We start from the raw sequence: 22,687 nt of genomic DNA, 5'->3' as shown, positions 1-22,687 counted from the left end.
TTTGAGTAGTTCAAGTTTTTCCGTCCAATGGTCAGACATGTTGCAGTTATTGACATAGAAATTCATCTGCAATTATGGTGCCCATTCACCTGTCTTGGTTATCTCCCTCTGAGGACTTCTCTGGACTTGGCTTTGACCTGAATAATCGGGTGCGATCTGTAAATGTTGACACATCACTGCTCACCCCCCTTTCTAGATTGGTGATAAGTATAAAATATTTATCGTACCATTTGTTAAAAACTGTGTAACCCCCCTCTGCATGCTTCTCTCCTTTCACAGGCACCTTGAGCATTTCTAAGCCAGATCACTGCATCGACCACCTCATGACAGCTTTCAACCTCACCCACTCTGACTCTTCAACATTCATCCTAATGGGCATCCCTGGCATGGAAACTTCCCATGTCTGGATTTCCGTCCCTTTCTCTATGTTCTACATTATCACCCTGTTGGGAAATTTCATGGTTCTGTTTGTTGTAGGCAAAGAGCAGACCCTGCAGAAGCCGATGTTCCTGCTGCTTTGCATGCTGGCGCTCACAGACATCACCATGTCTAACTCTGTCATGCCAAAGGCACTGTGTATATTTTGGTTCAATTTGAAAGGCATTACTATGGGTGGATGTCTCACCCAGATGTTCTTCCTTCATGCGGGTTCTACGGCACATTCAGCTGTCCTCGTCACAATGGCCCTTGATCGCTATGTTGCCATATGTAAACCTTTGAGATACACCTCCATCCTCACCAATGCACGAATAGCTAACCTAGGGCTACTGTGTTTGATGAGAGCTATTCTCTTCATCCTGCCTCTGCCCCTGCTCCTGAGCAGGCATCCATTCTGTAACAACCACATTATCCCCCACACGTACTGTGACCACATAGCTGTGGCGAAGATATCGTGTGGGGACATCACAGTCAACAATATGTATGGATTGGTAATGGGGTTCCTAGTCATTGGGTTAGACCTGATGCTCATTGCCCTGTCCTATGGTCTGATCATGAGGGCTGTCCTCAGAATCTCCTCTAAGAAATCCCACCAGAAAGCCCTCAGCACTTGCACAGCCCACATCTGTGTGATGCTGACATCTTATACTTCCTATCTCTTCGCTATTCTGACACACCGGTTCGGTCAGAGCATCCCTCCCCATGTTCTCATCATCTTGGCCAACCTCTATTCCTTCATCCCTCCCATGATCAACCCTATAATTTATGGAGTCAAAACCAAAGAGCTTCGTGAAAAACTGGGCAAATACATCTGCAGAATGTGATTGCCTGGGGCCAGTGACTTTAAACCTGTGTGACAAGAAGCGGAACAGGTATCTCCTTGTTAATCAGGGCTGTTCTGGCCCAGTTTGGCTGAGCTCAGCATTGTTATCACTCCATCACCAAGCACTACTCTCTCCATTGCCGAGTTCCCTCTCTCTGACCATCACCTGACTTCTTTCAGCATAACCTGTAAGCCCCCACACCACACACCCTGTTACTTGGCTTTTCTGTGACTTTCAGATGACCAGAAGATACTGCAGATTTCTGACATTAGGTGGCATCCATTCGACTATGTTTGAACAAGGTTCTTGATCTGTTCAATGAACTGAAGCAACACTTTCAGATAGCCAAAGACAAAGAAGGAAATCACAATGCTGGAGTTCTTTATTATATGTGCAGAGATCTGGTGAACCAAATTTACCTGATTTTTCTACTTCCAATTCTTCAGGAAGTCTGAGGATAAACCAAATGTTTCTGTTGGAAAGTGCTAATATGGAAAAACTGCTCCAGGAATTGAGGAGATTCTACCAGAGCTTGTTGGTGAGAGTTATGGAACTCTTTGTTTTTGAGAAATGGACTACTGTGTTAAACTATGACATCAACTTTGAGTCAAATAACTTACCAATTTTCACGGTTGATTTTGGAATTGCTTTTCAGCTGAAACTTTCAAAATACACACTAACTTTTCCCGTTGTTGAATATGTCAGAAGTAGGTGTTGAGATTTCATGTTGTAGTTTGTGAAATTGTTAAAAGAGGAATTGCCACCAAACATCCAGGTGATTGAATCTCTTCCAGTACTCAGCCCTTCCTGACATAGAATGGCTGAGACCTCATTTTTGCCACTGTTTTGTGGAGTCCTTGGACAGTTAAAGCAGCAGTGGAGAGTTTTACCTATGGTTCACTGGCCTCATACTCAGGACAACCAAGTTGAACAGTTTTGGGTTGAATTTCTTGAACCCATGGATGCCGCTGAGGACAAAGACTTTTGTGAACTTGGCTCGCTTGCTCTTTCATTGCTGTCACTACCTTTTAGCAATGCTGCAGCTGAGAGATTGTTTTCTCAGATGAACATGATAAAAACAAAACTGTGCAACAAGATATTTTAGAAAATATTCCTCTTGTTAGGGCGTATATGCAATGACCCAAAATCTATTGTGAACAGTTTACACTAATAAAAGAATTGATTGAACTGATCACTGCTGATATATGACCAACAGCAGATGCATTCTACTTCCCGTGAAGACAGCGAGGATGAAATATTGCCTTCTAGAGACTAACGGTAAAAATCTAATTCAATACACAATTGACAACTATCACTGAATGCATTTAGAAATAAAAAATATAATAATCTTATCTTTGTTTTTGCACTACATACATTTTGGGCTCCTTTGGGGCTATTTTTAACACCCCCTTTTGCCATTTTTTGTGTGAAACATCACCCAACCCTCAATCGGGATACAAGTACCAAAATTGGGATTTTGAATGTGAATTTGATTTTCATCTCATAGTTTTGATGCTAATGTGGATGAACTCCTGCTGGGGCTTGTAGCTTTTTTTTAAATCCCATCTGTATTAGGTATCTAACAAAAGCTTTAATTTGTTACTTGACGTATAGACCGATGTGTTAATAAAAAACTCCTTTGTTGAAGGGCTTTCCCTTCACCCTCTCCCCTTGTTCCTGTCACATACACAAAAAGCAGAAGACCAGAAGTCCAAAGTGCAAACAATGCAATCTTTATTGGAGTTAGTTTCCAATCAAGCATATTCTGAAGTCAGGCTTCACACCGGTCGGGTGTGACGGGGCAAGGCCAGATGCTTATAGTAAAGTAGTGAGGAACAGGTATGTTAGCCCCAAGCTAAAGAAATCCCTGGTACCATGGTAACCAAATAGCAGTTGCTACAGGATAATTGAGAAACCTGTGGCCAATTAAGATAATTCCAGAAAGCAGTGGAGATAGCTAGGTTGATTGGGACACCTGAAGCCAATCAAGGGCTGGCTGGAACTAGTTAAAAACCTCCAGTGAGGCGCGTGTGTCAGGAGCTGTAGGAGGAAGCAGTGCTGTTGGAGGAACTAAGCAGTACAAATGCACATCAGGTGCGCTGCTGTGTTGAAGTGACCAAGGGATTTGTACACATCCTATTTCCAAAAAGTCAGCTACCATAGCTGCTACTATTAGGTCCCTGGGCTGGAGCCTGGAGTAGACGGCGGGCCCGGGCTCCCCCCTTCCCTCCCTGATTAATCACTGAGAATGGGAGACAACAGAGACTGTGCGAGGGAGGGTTGTCTCTCCTCACCTCCCTTGTTGGCTTATGATGAAAATGGCTTAATAGGCTGTGACACTTGTCTCTATCTTGTCACAGTGAGCCCCTGAGGCTATCAAAATCTGCCAGGAAGCACGGGACCCACTGAGACAAGGACAGAGCTTTGTCACACGGGCTTATCTCTATATGCAAATTGAGTCTGTTACCCAGTATTCCTTTCCCAGCTGTGATTCCGCAGAGTCTTGCCTTTGTCCCTGTTCCCCATTCCTTATTCCCTGTTCCTTTTACCCCCTCCCCTTAGCAAACATGATTCCAATTTTCCCTTACACTTCCTGTTTGATCCCAGTTTATATAGTAATATTTTCAGCTATACCTTAACCAAAAAATGTATTGAAATTTAACTGACCAATACTAACATATCGTAATATCATTCTGTAACCTATAATATCTCCCAACCCTAATTAACTTACACCGAGCAAAATTAATTACACACCAGACAGAAACAATTAGAGAACCAGACAGATTAACAGGAGAAAAGCGGGGGCCATAAAGATAAAAAAATACAGAAATGAGGGTTTCACAACCACAACCATTAATAAGTGATTTCTTGCCAGACAGGATGCTATCAAACTAAGTTTTCTTTAACCACCTTAAGATCTGTTTTTTTATCAGGTGGTGATGGGCACTATCAGGACACGATTGTCTTCCTAACTACCAAATAGCACCTTATTTCATTGTGACGGGTTTGGGAGGTGAGGATGTGACCGGTCGCTTCCCAGTTTATGGCTGCCCCTGCTGCTTAGCCAAAGGCTTTAGCCTAAGAACAAGGTCTCAGACTGTCATAGTGAGAGAAGGCCCAGACACAGGCAGAGTTATGATTTTGATTCTTTGTTTTATACCTCTATAACTAGCTAAGTGATAAAAATACACCTAAGTTGTTAAAGTATAGGCCTTTACAGGCAGGCCTGAATATCTATATTCTAACACCCTTGGTCTGTTCACTGTGGGTCTGAAGCGCGCATCAGATCCGAATGAGACTTGTTCCAAATAGCCCCTATGCAGACCAGCATCAAGAAAAGCATCTACATCAAGGTGCCGCCTCTATCGACCGTTACATAGGCTGCCCCCATCAACTTTTTTATAGCAGAGAATGACATCGATTTATATGGATTTAAACAACATGCTGCTGTACCCATGTTGCAAGATAGTAAAAGGAGATGGAACTGAATTCACCGGGGATGCTGAGGTGGGCCTGGTGAATTACACCATGGCCTCTATTTTCAGTCAGTTGGATGTCATGCTGGGTGACCGCCTCCTAAGCCAAAGAAACACATGTTACCCTTATGGGGACTTTATAGAATCGGTGCTCAATTACAGTGATGACACCTTCGCCACACAATTTCCACCAGTCTGTGTTACAAAGACACTCACGAACAACATGAAGAAATGGAGCGGGATGGCAGGAATCTAGGGTTTGTGGGGCGGGAAAAGCTGACGGTCCTGAGAATGACGATAGAGCTGTTGGGTCATCTACACAGAGACCTGCTTTTTCAAGAAAAAAATTGTTAAATGGTGTGGATGTGAAAATTAAACTGATGTGCAGTGGAAGGCTTGAAACGGTGCATTGTATCAGCATCCCTTTTTGTGAAGAAAGTATGGGTAGCCCAGGGCGTCCATCTGGGGCAGATGGAGACCCTGCTTATCGCTAATACTAAATACCCCGTGGACTGTGTGGGAATAAAAGTGTTTAGCATCCCCACGGGCAGCAGGGTAAGTAACAAGGAGAATCTGCTCTTGGGACAGTTAGCCAAAATGCTTGTCCTAGGGTTTGTGGATAATGTCACATTTAGCAGCAGTTACACTAAAAAACTTTTCGTTTTAAACATTATGATATTAATTTTCTGGCCTTGTATGTGGATGGTGAACAGAAATCAACCAAGCCTCTGCAACCAGACTTTGAGGCCAGATGCGGTGTGAGAGAATACATGAATCAGGTACAGATGACTGGTAAACACATGAAAGACTGGTCTCTGTTAATTGGCCATTAGGAGTTTACACAGCATTACACCTTGTTTGCCTATACACACATATGACAGTGCTCCAGTCATGTGAGTTACCCCACCAAGTCTCTGTTATTTCAATCACAGCATAGTTCCTTGACTGTGCCAGGAATTCCAATTCTTCCTGCTTGTTTCCCAGACTTCTTGCGTTCATGTACAGGCACTTAAGGTAACTAGCCAATTGTCTTACTTTCTCAGTATGATTCAAGAGGCCTCCGGTGTTGTACACTCCCCCTTGTGTTTCCTCCCACATCCCCACTTAGCTCTGGGCTTAATTGTCCATCCCCCGGCAAACCTAGTTTAAATCCTAGTTTAAAGGTGAATGCTTCCCTCTCAGGATGTCCCTGCAGCAAGCCCTCCCTTCCCTCAGGGAGGGACCTTCAGGCAGTTGTTCAGGGGGTGATTCTGTTTCCCTCAGCTCATCTCCCCTACAGCTGCCAGTAGCAGGTCTGCTCTCCTCCCTGGTCTGCCACAAAATGAGCTGCTCCCCGGCCTTTTTCCCTTTCTCCACCACTTCTCTTCAGATTTGATTTGTCTGCCCCATTTTCTGATAATTTACTTGCTGAACATTTGGCTTCTTTAAACTCAATTTTAAATTAGCAACAAGTTCAATGTCTACGGGAATTAATATTGCTGCAATGTACAGTTCTGTGTCTTTTGATTGTAGCAGTTTTGAAACAGCATTTACTATTTACATAATCTTTCTTTGGAGCACAATGAAAAAAAAACACTAAAATTTTCCATTAATTTCTTTAATGCTGAAGGCTCGTAAATTCGTCAGCCTTTTTGCACAGGAGAGTCATTTCTGTGGGTGCCTTTATTGTGTCTAAATACTGAATATGGGAGGAAGCTTGCTTGACCGAGTTTTAATTTGTTATGAAATATGTTCAAGAGGCCAAATAAAAAATGTCAGGTTTACTGCTCTTACCCCATAATAAAATAGTACAGGAAAAAAGGTTTAATATGATACCAGTCTCTGGGAAGCCGTCTTGTGCAGTAATGTTACATTCACCTGATGCAGAAAGTGTGCTCCCCAAAGATACGCATTTCAGCTTTCATCATTTATGTGGAGATTTCACAAGTTACACATATATTTACCTGTCACTAACATCCAACCCATCAATTTCTCCCAGTTCCCAAGTGTAAGTGGGGAACTATTGTTGGGAACTTTCCTGGCTTCTGTACTACCCCACAGGAATTGGCTAATAAAAGTGTCTAAGGCCCCACTCCTACTCCATTTACACAGAGGCCTACCTGCAGTGCTTGGTGATGCATTGATAAGATGTTGGGTGTGGGGAACTTCTCAGACTGTGAACTTCCACAATGCTGAGCTCAGCCAAATTGGGACAGAGCACCCATGATTAACAAGTAGATGTCGTTTCTCCCTCTTGTCATACAGGTTTAAAGTCAGTGTCCCCCAGCGATTACCTTCTCCTTGTGTATTTGCCCACTTTGTCACGAAGCTCTTTGGTTTTGACCCCATAAATGATAGGGTTGAGCATGGGGGGAACAAGGAAGTAGAGGTTGGCCAAGATGATGTGAACATGGGGAGCGATGCCTTGACCGAACCGGTGCGTCAGAGTGGAGAAGAGGGAGAGAGTACAAGAAATCAGCATCACACAGATGTGAGCTGTGCAGGTGTTCAGGGCTTTCTGGTGGGCTTTCTTGGAGGAGATTCTGAGGACGGCCCTGATAATCAGACCATAGGACAGGGCAACAAGCATCAGATCTAACCCAATGACTACAAAAGCTACCACCAAGCCATATGTCCTGTTGACTGTGGTGTCCCCACATGACATCTTCACCACAGCCATGTGGTCACAGTACGTGTGGGGCATAATGCGATTGGCACAGAATGGCAGTCTGCTCAGGAGCAAGGGCAGGGGAAGAATGAAGAGAAAAGCTCTTATCAAACCTACGAGACCTAGCTTAGCTATTCGTGCATTGGTGAGGATGGTGTCATATCTGAGAGGGTTACATATGGTAACATAGCGATCGAAGGCCATTGTCATGAGGACGGCTGAGTGCATAGCAGAAACCAGATGAAGGAAGAACATCTGGGTGAGGCAGCCACTCTCAGTAATGCCTTTCAAATTGAACCAAAATATGCACAGTGCTTTTGGCACAATGGATGTAGACGTGCCGATGTCTGTGAGTGCCAGCATGCAGAGCAGCAGGTACATTGGCTTGTGCAGGGTCTGCTCTTTCCCTACAACAAACAGAACCATGAAATTTCCCAACAGGCCAATAATGTAGAACGTAGAAAAAGGGATGGAAATCCAGACATGGGCAGCTTCCAGGCCAGGGATTCCCATTAGCATGAACGTTGAAGAGGGCGTGAGGTTGAGAGGTGCCATGAGGTGGTCGATTAATCAGTTGGGCTAAGAAATGCTCAAGGTGCCTGTGAAGGGAGAGAAGCACATCGATGGAGTTTACACAGTTCATAGCAAATAGTATGGTAAATATTTTATAGTTATTATCCATCTAGAATGGGGGTGAGCAGTGAGGTGGTAAGATTTACAGATGTCATCAGATTATTTGGGTCATAGTAAAGTCCAGAGAAGTCCTCAGAGGGAGCTAATGAAGCCAGGTGAATGGGCAGCATGATGACAAATGTCAATAACAGCAACGTGTATGCCCATTGGAGGGAAATGGTTGAAATCCTCAAACACCTGGTAAGGTTCTAATTTAATTGTATGAACTCAGGACAGGGACCTGGGCATCATGGTACACAGCTCTGGGAAACCCTGCTCACAGTTCGAGCATGGACAGAGACTAAGCAAAACATTGGGATCCAGGAGGAGTGGGATGGAAAATCATACAGAAAATACAACTCCATGACATCAGTCCATCAGTGTTTCACCATCCTCTGGACTCCTCTCTGTAGTACTGGGCACTGCAGCCTTCTCACAAAGGATGTTACAGAACTAGAGGGGTTCAGGCAAGGGCAACAAGAATGTGAATGGGCCTAGGGAAACTCTCATAAAGAGAGAGGTTGAAAAGACTGGGTCTGTTACCTTACAAAGGATACAAATAAGGGGGGACATGAGAAAAAATCTATACAATACTGACTGGTACAGAGTAGCGTAGATTGAGAATGTGATCTGCCTGTCTCATAACACAAGATCAAAAAGAGTTTGTATTAAAATGAAACTTGGCAAATTCAAAACAGATAAAAAAAGAATGCTTTCTTCACTCAGTGCCTAATTAGACTGAAGAACTTGTTGCCACAAGAGGTAGTTGAGGCCATGAGCTAAGTAAGAATCAGGAAGGGTTTGTACATTTACCTGGATAGTGAGACTCTCCAGTTACAATAGTACAGCTAAATAAATATTTTGGAAAGCCTAGATGCCAAAGTGTTTCAGGGCACAAGACAATCTCTAGCTGTCAGGCATTAAGGCGACACCTTCCAGATGGTCAGGTCACTCCCGCCATGCATCTACTGTTGAGTTTCTTACATCTTTTTCTGAAGCACCTGGAGACGTCCCTGTCAGAGAGAGGACACTGGCCTGGATGGAGCATAGGTCTGATCCATGATGCAACTCCTATGTTGGAAAGGAGCCAAGTTTCCCCCATGGAAACAGACATAATCATGTTGTACTAAGACTTTGTGCTCAACAGAATGGGCATGAGTAGCAGAAGGGTCTTCGTATTCAGGGCTACAGGCCTGCACTTCTGTTACTTCCCTTATTTCTTTCGGTGAGACAATTTCTTGCAGACACTCAGCTTTGTCTGAGGCATAAGTTAGAGGTGTTAACTGACAAGTGTAAGGAGAGACACATGTCAGCAACTCAGCTGCTAACCCTTCTCATGCCTGAACATTGATGAAGTTTACAAATTGCACAAAAATTAGAGGATTGTAAATTGGGGAGGGAGAGCTCAGTGGTTTGAGCACTGGCCTGCTAAACCCAGGGTTGTGAGCTCAATCCTTGAGGGGGACACTTAGGGATCTGGGGCAAAAAATCAGTACTTGGTCCTACTAGTGAAGGCAGAGGGCTGGACTCGATGACCTTTTGGGGTCCTTTCCAGTTCTAGGAGATAGGATATCTCCATTAAAAAAAAATGAAGTGGACACTGGGTCATAACAAACAATATGTGTTCTAATATAGCTATGTCGATATCTACATCTAGGAACAAAGAATTCAGGCGATGTTTACACGATGGGGGACTCTCATGGGAAGTGCAATGACTCTGAACAAGATTTGGGGGTGTGAAAGGCTAAATAGCTAAACATGAACTCCCTGTGGCCAAAAGAGCCAATGTGATCCTGGGATGAGAATCTCAAGGAGATGTAGAAACGTTATTTTACCTCTATATTTGCCACTGGTGCAACTGCTGCTGGACCCTTTGTCCAGTTCTGATGTCCATAATTAAAGATGGATGCTGATATACTGAGGAGGGAAAGAGAAGAGTCACAAAGATTAGTAAAAGAATAGAAAATTTGCCTTATAGTGATAAACTCAAAGATCTCAATCTCTTTAATTTAACAAAGATGGTAAATGGTGACTTGATAACAGTTCATAAGCACCTACAAGGGGAACACATATTTAATAATAGGCTTTTCAGCCTAGCATAGCACGATCCAATGCCTGAAAATTGAAGTTAAAGAAATTATGACTGGAAATAAGGCATACATTGTTTAAACCGTGAGAGTAACCATTGGAACAATGTACCAAGGTTCTTGGCAGATTCTCCATCACAGAGAATTTTTAAATTAGGGTTGGATGTTTCTCTAAATGATCTCCTCTAGGAACAATATTGGGGAAATTCTCTTGCTTGTACTCTACAGGAATTCAGACCAGATGATCACAATGGTCCCTTGGAGTCTATGAACATGTCCCCAGGAGTCAGCTGGAGGCATTTTGCCTGCTAGCTCGTGCCTGCGCTTACTGAAGGAATTTTTTCTATTCATGACCGTGTTTAATTTAACCCTATGGGGAGAAATTCTCATGTGACTACGGCACCTTGAAAATGTTTTCCTGGGTGTGTATTTAACGAGGCTGAGGGATCCCATGAGATACTGCATGGATGACGATTTTAGGTGAGAAAAAATGACTTCAGCCCATGAAATCTAGTAGAACTCTTTCCATTAATGGCTAACAGAGCTGGCTAGCAAATGGTCCCAGAGCATCCTGGGTTTAATGTCTGTGTCCCAGTGGCCCACTGTTTCAATCAGCTGCCAGTGATACCTGCATGTGGCAGCTGTATTTATCTAGGCCCTCACATGTCCCAGAGTTCCCCACCCTCATTATATAATGTCAGACAGTACTTCTCAGCTTTTGAAATGTTCCTGTGTACCAGTCCTTGAAGTACCATGTGGAGTGTATGGGTGTAACAAGAGAAGCCATGCAGGTGCATGCCTTTGACGATTTCTCCTGAGATTTCACACCAGTGAGACACAGTCACTGATTACCATCAATCCAAGGGAGTAGGAGTGACGAGAGGCACCTCACCCCCACAGAGTAAAAGTTGTGGCAAGCGTGGAGTAGTTCAGAGGTTGTTGGATCAAGGAATGACTGGGGAGTATGGAGAAGACACTGGTGACCAACATGCTTTTGGAATCGGAGGCAGTAAAAAGGGAAAATAAGTTTAACACACTAGTTAGATTGACTATGAATTAGCCGTTTCTCACCCTGATTGATGATACGAGCCATCTAGCAGATTTTTGCAGCTTGCATTTGTGAAGTTTCCATACACAGACTAGAAATCCCTTTAGCCTGGTTCCAGCACTTCCCCCAATTCAGTCTTTGTTCCTCAGGTGTTTCCAGGAATCCTCTTGCGTGGGAAGTGAAGAATCACTAATGATGTCACTCCCAAGGTTATATACCTTGCGCATATGGCGGGAACTCTTTGTTTCAAAATTTGATTCCCAGATCAGTTTGTGGGGAAATTCAGACTCCGCAAGGTGAATCTGGCCTGGTCACATGCCCTTGAAGAGTCATAGTATCCATTATTTAAAGGCTGTCTGCAGCATTCTCAGGAAGCCCGAGATGAGTTTTTCCTAAGGCCAAATGTTTTACCTACTAGCTCATTGCCCTCAATAGGCCCTTCCCAACCAACTGCTTAGACTGAAAGAATCTTGCAAAGTGGGTGTTACCCAGGTGTAACTGCATTTCAAACACAGATATGTAGTCAATATTCATAACTTCAGACACAAAATGAAACATGCATACCAATAGGATAATCGTATTCAGAAAATCTTAACTTTTCGTATGACATCTTACATGACCCATCCTGAATTAAATGTATCAAAATTATGCTATAATTATATTGAAATAACATCACTATGAAGAATATGGGGTGCAGTGTCACACAAAGATCAATGGTTCTTTCCACCGGTGAAATACCTGAAGTTACATACAAACAACAACAAAAGTTGGAAACAAAACGGCGTGAAGCTTGGGAACCCAGGCTGCAGTTCTGTGGCTTGCCAGAGCAAAGTGACCTTGAGATGTCCCCAAACACACTCAGGGTCAAGTAAGGTCCCAACACTGGCCTGGGACCAACAATCACAAAGAAAAAATTAATGTCAGTGCTGCTGCCCACCTGTCCTTCTAAATCCCGCTCCCCGCCCCCATAACCTTCAGTGCTGCCTGCCTGTCTGTGAACAGGTTGCTCCCCACCCCCATGATCCCCAGCTCTGCCTGCTGGTCACTGTACACCCCCTACCTGTCCCCACTGCCTTCAGCACTGCCTGCTTCTCTGTGTACACCTCCCTCCATGCAGCCAGAACCCCCAGCACTGCCTGCCTGTCTATGCAAACTGCTTCTGCCATCATAACCCTCAGTGCTGCCTGCCTGCCTGTATACATCCTGTTCCCTGCCCCCAGAACCCCCAGTTCTGGCCAATTGTCCATGTATGTTTCCTGTGCTGTCAATTGCTGATGTTACCACGAGGCTGTAGTGCTGTTGCTTACGGGAGGAGGAATCGTCTGGATTGGGGATTGTGTCAGAGACAATCTGCAACAGTGTGATCCACATTCCGTTGCAGTCTGAGAAACCCCCCTCTACCAGGAGGCCTCATTACGCCTCCTTTGTCTGTGCATTAGGCAGGATCTCCATTCCCTATTTCAACCAGTTTGAGGATGCTGCACCACTGGATACTGGATACTGGATACTGTATGTTTCCCCCACACACACACATACACACACACTGTGTGTTACTGGACCTCCCCCTTTTAGATTTCTAACACCGCCTGGTTTCCGCTAAGCCAGAAACATGCTTTTCTTTTTACTGCCTTTTGGTACTTCTCATCCACTCAAGAACCAGAGATGCAGGGGCAAAGAGAGAGCAGACGCCTCTCGAAGGTAAAAAAAACTGTTATCCTCATTGGTATGAACCTCTGAGTTTGTGAGTTTGAGATTTCAGCAACTCTCCTGTCAGTTCTTCTTCAGCTCAAATGAGCTTATCTGTCCTTAGAAGCCATGGGATGACTCCTTCTGAAGTCACTGCAGGCTCATGGCTGGTGTAAATCAGGCCATTTACTTAGATCCCTTCACATGGATTTAGGGGGAAGTCCTATCCATGCTGGGAGTTTTACCATTGATCTCAATGGGACCAGATTCTCCCTTAGTGTTTAACTTTTGGCTCCAAGCTCAGAAAATCATGGCTTTGGGTCATGCTACAGAGAGCGATATTCTGTTAGCGTGCTGAAAGAGTTTGAAGGAAAACCCCAGTTTATGTGACACTCTGAGACCGGGCATGAAAGAAGGGGATTTCAAAACATGTGTGACCAGATTTTGCTTTCAGGGAGGCCAGTGTCAGTCTGGAATGATCCAATGAAGGCAGAATGTGAGAGCAGAATCTGGCCAGTGTGCGACCCATTCTTGTTGTGAACCCTCTGGTAACACAGATAGCCACTGCAGAGGCCTTGGCAGCACTTCTTAACAAGGCAGTGAAGTTACTGAATTGTGAAACGTGAGCGAACTAGAGGAAAAACCACATCGCCCCAAAGAAAGGAAGCTGCTGAGACACATAGAAGGACACAGAAAGAGACAAGGAACTGATTTTAAAAACAAATATTTGGCTAAACAATTTTCAATACATTTGTAGTTCCAATTTTACCAGGTAAATCCCTTGGTGTTTCTGACAATATTAAAGAGTTCAAGTCTCCGTGCTGGTGAATCTTGCCCAGATGGTTCTTGACTTTACCCCTGGAACCCTTCTTGAGCCCTCAGCACTAACTTTAATGCAGAAACAGGCAACTCACCAAAATCCCGCTCAGCAGAGAGAGGAAATCTCCTTAGTGCAACAGGAAGGCAGATCCCAGAGTATCTGTGTATGAATCTCACATGGCTAACACTCTGAGTGCTGGACAACAACCTTTATGATTCCCCTGTATTGTCCCTGAAGACTCTCAGGTTGGCCTGGACTCCTGGATAATTCCCTTGGCTCCATTAGCAGTGGGAAGAGCAGAAAATAGACCTTGGAGAATTTCAGCCTGAGAGCCTCCCCCTGGAGTGAAGACATGATTCTCTGATAACAGGGGCTCAGATTGTCAGGGCAAACTGAGTCTCACAGACTTGGTAGAGTGGTCTTGCCCTAAACCCTGGAGAGAAAAGGAAGAGCCGAGGCTTAGATGTACTCATTTATCTATCAGCAATTCCATGCTGCTACCCATTGTCATAGAATCTGAGCATCTCCTCCTCATCCTCCTGGCTGATAAGCCCTGCGCTGACTCCCTGAGAACATGGTATGAAATGTAAACTCTTCTCCTTGTTGCACATCCTTGTTTCAAACCCATCTGATAGCTGCTCTCAGACCGAGGGCAGCACATATTGTCCCTGCTTACTTATAAACCCCCATAGTGCGATATCGTGCCATGGGCAGGGGCAGCTTCCTCAGCCCCTTCGGTGATCAGCATGTGCCCTGAAGCCTGGGGACTGCTAGAGAAACCGCATCGGCTATAATTTGGTGCCCAATGTCCATCCACATTGAGTGGGACTCGGGTTGTTAAGGGCACAAAGGCAGTAGGCACCAATTATAGACTTGAACTTCATAACATCCTCTGGCAAAAAGTTCCACATGATAGATCCAACGAGTTCCTGGAGAATAGATCCATCAATGGCTATTATTCAGGAAGGGCAGGGACTGTATCCCTAGCCTCTGTTTACCAGAGGATGGGCGGTAAGGGACAGATCACTTGATGATTACCTGTTATGTTCATTTCCTCTGAAGCACCTGGCATTGGCCGCTGTTGGAAGACAGGAATCTGGACTTGATGGACCTTTGGTCTGACCTCGTATGGCCGTTCTTATGACTGGGGGAATATGATATAGATCTATAGAATCATGACCGGCATGGCAAAAGGAAATAAAGAAGTGTTATTTACTCCTTCCTATAACACAAGAACTAACACAGTCTACCTGTGGAACTCTTTGCCAGAGGATTTTGGGAAGGCCAAGACTGTAACAGGGTTCAAAAAAGAATTAGTAAGTTAGTGGAGGATAGATCCATCAATGGCTATTAGCCAGGATGGGCAGGGATGCAGACTCATGCTCTGGGTGTCCTAGCCTCTGACTACCAAACACTGGGACTGGATGACAGGAGATGGATCCCTCGATAATTGCCTGTTCTGTTCTTTCCGTCTGAAGCACCTGGCCCCTGTCAGAAGAGAAGATACAGGACTAGATGGATCGTTGTTACCTGAGTCTCCTTTTCCTTCTCTGGTGCTGCTCCTCCTAGTCGATGGGGCCCACATGCCTAACTACCTCAGACAGTCCCTGTCATCGAACCAGTAATTTGAATGGAAAGCTTGGTAGTAACAAGAACACTCACTTTCCCAGTCTGAACAGTCACAGCTGTACCCCTTTGGTATAGGCCTTCTCTTTTACCTGTTGTGCATTTAGCAAAATTCTTCTAGCAAATGTATAGGTCCAGAGAGTTCCTGGAGGATAAGTCCATCAATGTCTCACATGCCTCACTACCTCAAACAGTCCCTGCCATCGAACCAATAATTTGAACTGAAAGCTTGGTAGTAACACTAACATTCAGTTTCCCAGTTTGAAAACTCACAGCTGGACCTTTTGGTATAGGCCTTCTCTTTACCTGTTGTGCATTTAGCAAAATTCTTCTAGCAAATGCCTGCAAAGTCTTGAGGTGATTCCTTAATTGAAGAATGTATTGGACTGTGTTCATTGCCTGGGGTCTTTGCTCTCCAGTATTTCTCCAAGCACGTCTAGAAAGCCTCAAGGTTGCTTCCCAGACAGCGGTTCAAAGGGAGAAAGAAAACGTGGAGGCTTGCGGCACACCCCTGATAGCAAAAAGGTGGCGGGGGAAGAGTTGATCCCAATGTTTGGGATCCGAGCTTACAAACTTCTTTAACATTGCCATCAAAGTTCTGTGAAATTTCTCTACCATCCCATCACTTTGAGGATGGTAGATCCTCTCAGCTGTTGGAGATTTTTTGCCTGGGCATATTTGAAGCCATGAGGATACATTTTCAGCCTCATAACTACATACATGAAATTATAAGCTATAACCTTACTATAACATTAGTGCATCATGAGTCTTCCGAAGACAGCCGGCATGACAAACTTTGCACTGAATACCACACAATCATTTGACAAGGATGAATGTGGAGGTGCTGGGTGTTCCTCTGGAGTACAGAGCATCACAGGCTGCGGCAGGGGCTCCAAAGCTCCTGAGCTTCTGGGGTTGTGGTGGGGGCCATTGAGCTGTTAGATGCGGTGGCAGCAGGTGCTGGACCCTCCTCTCTCCCACAGGGATGCTCGGGCTCTCATCCTCCCAATCAGGCTTTAATCATCCCTCTGTCAGTCCACACCCCACCCCATTATTTTTAGTAAAAGTCACAGACAGGTCACAGGCTTCAGTAAGTTATTGTTTATTGCCCGCAAACTGTCTGTGATTTTACTAAAAATAACCGTGACAAAAACTTAACCTTAGGCATGATGGATCATATGGTTTGCCCCTTCTTCCTGAATTGTGTTGCAGTCCAGGATAGCCACACCCTTGGTGAATGCATTCTGGTTGCTGTCAAGGGCTGCAGTTGTTGCATGCCCATTGACCTGGCCAGAAGTCTCCTCCACAGAATCATCTATTTCCTCCCCTATTCCTACCAACTCTGCCAGTTCTATGCATACTGTCACTGGGGTGTCAGCCTCCACCTTCTCAGTCAGCTGTTCCCCCCATTCCTTGAGGATTTCTCCAAAGTGATTCCTGTCCCTCCCCAATATGACTAGAAAGGCCAGATACTGGAAATAATTTACCTTACAAGCTTATTAAGATTTAACACAACTAAGTTTCCACACAAAAAATCCTTTATTAGTCCAAAGGGAACATGGTGTTGATTACATCCAAAATACAATTACAAGCAGATACACACTGGTGTTACATCCTCACAACCATACAGATATAGGCATTAAATAAATATTCACCACAGAATCAGGCTCAAGAAATACCTTCCCATCACAGCATGACTCCAGCGGGATAAGTAAAACCTCTGACAAAGTAACCCCTAAAAATTGGCTCTTTATAAGAACATAAAAATGGTCATCCTGGGTCAGACCAATGTTCCATCTAGCCCAGTATTCTGTCTTCCGACAGTGGCCAGTGCCAGGTGCTTCAGACGGAATGAACAGAACAGGTATTCATTAAGTGATCCATCACCTGTCGCCCCTTCTCAGTTTCAAACAGAGGCCAGGGACTTTTTAGAGCTTGGTTTTCCATCTCTGCCCATCCTGGCTAAGAGCCACTCACGGACCTATCCATGGACTTACCTAGTTCTTTTTGAGCCCTGTTATAGTCTTAGCCTTCAAAACATCCTCTGGCCAAGAGTTCCACAAGATGACTGTGCATTGCATGAAGAAATACTTTCTTTTGTTCGTTTCCAACCTGCTACTGATTAATTTCATTGGGTGACCCCTAGTTCTTGTGTTATGAGAGAGTAATTAACACTTCCTTATTTATCTTCTCCACACCAGTCATGATTTTATAGACCTCTATCATCTCCCCTCCCTTGTCGTCTCTTTTCCAAGCTGAAAAGTCCCAGTCTTGTTATTTTTTCCTCTATGAAAGCTTTTCCATACCTCTAAGCAATTTTGTTGCCCTTTTCTAACCTTTTCCAATTCCAATAGATCTTTTTGGAGACGGGGTGATAACATTTCTACACAGTATTCAAGATATGGGCATACCATGGATTATATAAAGGCAATATGATATTTTCTGTCGTATTGTCTATCCCTTTCCTAATGTTTCCCAACATTCTGTTAGCTTTTTGAACTGCCGCTGCACACTGAGTTGATGTTTTCACAGAACTATCCACAATGACTCCAAGATCTCTTTCTTAAGCGGTAACAGCTAATTTCGACCCCATCATTGTATATGTATGTTTTTGAATGTGTATTACTTTGCATTTATCAGCATTGAATTTCATCCACCATTTTGTTGCCTAGTCACACAGTTTGGTGGAATTCCTGTGTAACTCTTCATTGTCTACTTTGGAACTAAATATCTTCAGTAGTTTTGTATCATCTGCAAACTTTGCCAACTCACTCTTTACCTCTTTCTTGAGATCATTTAGGACTATGTTGAACAGTAGTGGTCCCAGTATACTATTTGGTCCTGGTGATATATTACTGTCATAGAAATTCCTGTCCGTTCCAGCTGAGGAATAAAGAGAGACGGACACAGCTAATCAAGCAAGGAGCCCCAGGAGGGGCGATCCGTTTATTTCAATTGCAATTGGGTTCGAGCTCATAAGTCAGCAAGAACAAAGAAAACGCTTACACCAAAGCATTATATGCAGTTGACTATGATAATCTATCGCTCTATGATTGGCCAAAATTTGCCATCATTACCATACATAATTAGCAAGCTACATGTATCTGCCCCTCTTATGACCCCTTATTGTTCATCTACTTGCCCCCCCCCCCACTTGCTTTATTTTGCAAACCAAGCAGTTAGTTATCTACAGGACGCAGGCACAGAAAGTTCCATTGTCTGCAGGTTTGGAGTTTGGCTACATTTCCTCTCGAAGGAACTTCCTGAGTTAAGACTAGCTGACACTGCATATCTCCCTTCTGTGTAAGTGACAAATTTGCCCCCTGGCAGTTAAATAGAATAATTTTATTTCATTACTGTTTAATTTATCCATTAGTTCCAAAACCTCTTTTAATGACAGCTCAATCTGGGACAATTCCTTAGATTTGTCACCTAAAAAGGATGGCTCAGGTGTGGAAATCTCTCTCACATCCTCTGCGGCGAAGACCAATGTAAAGAATGAAGTTAGTTTCTCCGAAATAGTCTTATAAAGTTTATATTTACTGCACCTGAGAGAACATTACTGAGCTCCTCTGCCATCTTCTTAGCATCCAATGACTGTCTGTGACTCATACAATGATTCCAGATTGCTGAGAGAGCCACTTCTTGTACCCTTGTCAAAGCCTGCTATGCCGTCCTATCATAGACTGTGCTCCATCGCTGCAAATTACAAAATAATGTCCCCAGTCAAGGCCTGTGTCTTGGACAAAAATATTTAATAGTTCAAAAAGCTCTTCACCGGTTGCTCGTATTGGTAGTGGAAGGCAAAACAGACATTTCTTTTTTAATTATATTGCTGTAGAAAAATGAATATACACCAGCAAACGTGCAATGTTTGATATACTGTAGAGCCTCAAAGTTATGAACACCTTGGGTATGGAGGTTGTTCGTAACCCTGTCCTCTGAAAAAAAAAATCTTGATGGGTTTAGCTACTAAGGTGTGGTGTCTTGTGTCGAGATGCTGGTGTAGCTTGCAGCACCGTATACTGTGGTTTGCCAGTAGTTCATTGCATAGAACATATTGAGGCTTCGGTGCATCTCTGGACTCGCTCCACGTAAAGCCCAGTTTGAAATAAGCTTTGCCATATTTTCAACTTTGGCATTTTGCTGGGACTTCCACTGCTGCCCTCACTTCAGTTTGTGCTGTACGCTTTTCTCCCTTTGTCACAAAACGATCCATTTCTCCTGTAAGCTCTTTCTCACTGCAAGCGCTGCTGATAATGGTTTTAAGTTTGTTTTTAAGAACTTGGGACATCTGACATGTCACAGGTGCTAAGAGAGCCCTGCATGGGGCTCGTGTAGAGCACTGAAGCACTCTGTGTGGCTGTGTCTCCCGTTGTCAGCCTGGGCTCCCACTGTCACCCTGGGGTGGCTGAGGCTCCAGCTCTCCCCTTTACCCATCCCCTGGTTGTGCACGGCCCATCTGCATGAGCCCCAGCCACCTGGTGCTGACAGCTGGGGCTCTTAAAAAAATCACACAGCTTCCGCCTCCCTTTATACATTCCCACACCTCCCACAGTTTGAGAACTGCCGCTCTAAATAGATCTGAATGAAAGCAAACGTCCAGGAAAAGCAAAGAAATGTCTGTTGGAATGATTGACCAGTTTTTCAGCTCATTCATACAGACCCTGTCACTTGCAGAATTAAGCGTATTTGGCTGAAGTAAGCTGAATTGATCAGCACCTACCTGCAAGCTTTGGAAGTGATTGGAAAGCTGTGCATTTATTATATGGACACACCTGTAAAACATGTTCACTTTGAGACAATTTTCTGAGTCGGCAAGTCTTTTACCTTGTGACAGCCATAGCTCAGGGTTGGTTGGCAGGGGAGTGCCACCCAGTTGTCAGGGCTTAGGCCTGTGACGTGAAAGGGGGTAGGTAGGGGAGCCCAGGCCTTCCAATGCACCGGGCTGTGACCTCAAGCCCTTTGGGTCTATCAGTGCTCTGAGATCTGGAGATGATAAGGTGGCATGGGTGGCGCGTGGCTTTGGTATTTAGGGAGGCTGGTCCAAGCGCTAGAAGCTCCCTCGGTTCCTGGATCATGGCCCCACCCCATGCTTCACTTCCTTCCCTGTGCCCTCCCCAACTGCCGCTTGCTGAGTCCCTCCTCTCCTCTACGCCCTCTCACCTTTGAACACCTTGACTGTCGCTCGCTGAGTCCCTCCTCCCCCCCTGCTCCGGGACCCTCACTGTCCGCCACTAGCCAAATCCCTTCCTCCTCTCCTTAACCCCCTGTCCTCCAAGGCCTTCTGCCCACCGGGTGCCTGCACTCCCTACCCCCAAGACCCCACCACTCATCAAGTCCCTCCATTTCTGTATGAGCAAGTCTCGATTTGATTGAAAGGGCCCTCATATATTTACTGAGCAGTCCATCAGTGCCCTCTGGATCACGTTCTTTCCCTGCTTCAACACTTTTAGCTATTTCCATTGACTGGGATGAAAACCTGAGATTACATTCACCTAAGAGTGCGTCCAGCACATGAAAATACAGCTGTCTGCCCCATTTTCCTTTAGCACTCTCATTTTTACCTGGCTGATATTCTTGTTTTCTAAGTGTGTTTGTAATAACTGAACAGCCAAGAAAGGCTGGTTTTTTTCACAGGTTATTTCTGAGCATACGCTTCCTCTGTGCAAGGGTAACCTGGACATCATGCAGCTCACAGAACATTTGGGCTTCCTCCAAAGAGTATCCCACTTAACGCTGGTTTGCATAATGTCTAACACTTTGACACTTCCCTGCCGTACACTGAAGGCCTGAGAAAGTGTCGTGTCTGGTATCTGCAGAACTTTGTGCGCTACATGATCCATACTAAGAACATGGTAAAAAACCACCAAGCACACCCAAAATCTATTTTCTGCACATTCTTCAACAAACTGAATGCATCAATAAATCTTCAGTGGGGAGGCTCTGACAGTCCCAACAAACTACTGAGAAGTGCTCTCATGGAGTTTTTACAGTAGACATATTTTTTCATCTGTATGCCCATCTCCTCTCATTTAAACTAGACAATTCTAGTTTCACTCCAAGCATCTTCTGGCCCTTTAAGTGAGCATGGTGTGTGCCATGCTTCAGTGCTTGCTGATGCTGGAACAACTCATCTAAGGGGGCTGGAACATGGGGGGCCAGGAGGCCAGGGCCCAATTTTAAATGTGGTTCTGTTTTTTACTGATGAGCAGAAGGTGGTAGGCATCTCGGGGATGGGGGAGTCGGGGTGGAGGAATGGAGAGACTCAGCAAGCAATGGCAAGGGAGGTGGAGGAGAGGAAGGTCTCAGCGAGCAGCAGGCGGAGGTCCATGGGGAAAGGTAGGTGGAGGAGAAAAGGGACTCAATGAATGGTCGGCGAGGGGGCAGGAGAGGAGGGACTCAGCAAGCTGCGGGTGTACGGGACACATAGGAGGAGCATGGAGGAGAGGAGGGAGTCAGGACTCAGCTAACATATAAATAAACATATAAATAATTAACCCAATCTATATCTTGAAACAAAGGATTTTTTTAATTAACACCTTGGTCTATACATCAAGTAACAAATGAAAGCTTTAGGTAGATACCTAGTACAGATTTTGTCCACATTAGCAACAAAGCTGTGAGATGACAATCAAATTCAAAATAAAAACCCCAGTACTGGTACTTGTATCCCGATTGAGGGTTGTCAGGTGTTTCAAACTAAAAAAAAAAAGGCAAATTAAGGTGTTAGAAGCCCAAAAGGAGCCCAAAACGTATGTAGTGTAAAAACCACAATAACTTGACAATATTATTTATTTCTAATTGCATTCAATGATAATAGTCAATGTCCATATTTTGAGTTGTATTAGTTTGTTACTGTTAGTCTCTAAAAGGCAACATTTCATGATCACTGTCATCTTTGGAAGTAGAATGCTTCTGTTGCTGGTCAGACATATCAGCAGTGACCAGTGAAATCATTTATTTCGTTGGTGAAAACTCTTCACAATATATTTTGTGGGTTGCATGTACACCCTAAGATGAAGAGCGTTTTCTAAAAGTTCCTCTTGCATCGTGTTGTGCAGTTTTGTTTTTTATCAAGTCCATCGGAGAAAACAGTCTTCCAACTGCAGCATTGCTAAAAGGTAGCAACAGCAATGAAAGAGCAAACAAGATAAATTCATTAAAGTTTTAATCCCCAGTGGCATCCATGTGTTGAAGACCTTCAACCCAAAAGTGCTCTACTCAGTTATTCTGAGTATGAGGCCAGTGAACCAGAAGCAAAATTCTCCACTGTGCTGCTCCAACTGCCCAAAGTCTTCACAAAACAATGGCAAAAATGAGATATCAGCCAATTTAAGTCATGAAGAACTTTGTATTGGAA

The 22,687-nt window shown here is 44.3% G+C and overlaps 2 protein-coding genes across 2 annotated transcripts; one reads left to right on the top strand and one right to left on the bottom strand.

Annotated features, from left to right (window-relative positions):
• The first annotated feature begins 323 nt into the window (after positions 1-323).
• Positions 324-1,262, top strand: LOC112108380 (olfactory receptor 52N4-like). Its single transcript, XM_024202486.2, has one exon. It carries the CDS (start codon positions 324-326, stop codon positions 1,260-1,262), a length of 939 nt encoding a protein of 312 aa, XP_024058254.2.
• Positions 1,263-7,007: 5,745 nt separating this feature from the next.
• Positions 7,008-7,940, bottom strand: LOC112108383 (putative olfactory receptor 52P1). The gene has a single exon (XM_024202489.2). It carries the CDS (start codon positions 7,938-7,940, stop codon positions 7,008-7,010), a length of 933 nt encoding a protein of 310 aa, XP_024058257.2.
• Between the last annotated feature and the right edge of the window lie 14,747 nt (positions 7,941-22,687).

The sequence above is a fragment of the Terrapene carolina genome, unplaced genomic scaffold (genome assembly GCF_002925995.2).
Source record: "Terrapene carolina triunguis isolate 2854851 unplaced genomic scaffold, T_m_triunguis-2.0 Scaffold511, whole genome shotgun sequence".
In the NCBI taxonomy this organism is placed as follows: domain Eukaryota; kingdom Metazoa; phylum Chordata; order Testudines; family Emydidae; genus Terrapene; species Terrapene triunguis.
This window is presented reverse-complemented; position numbering and strand designations above follow the sequence as displayed.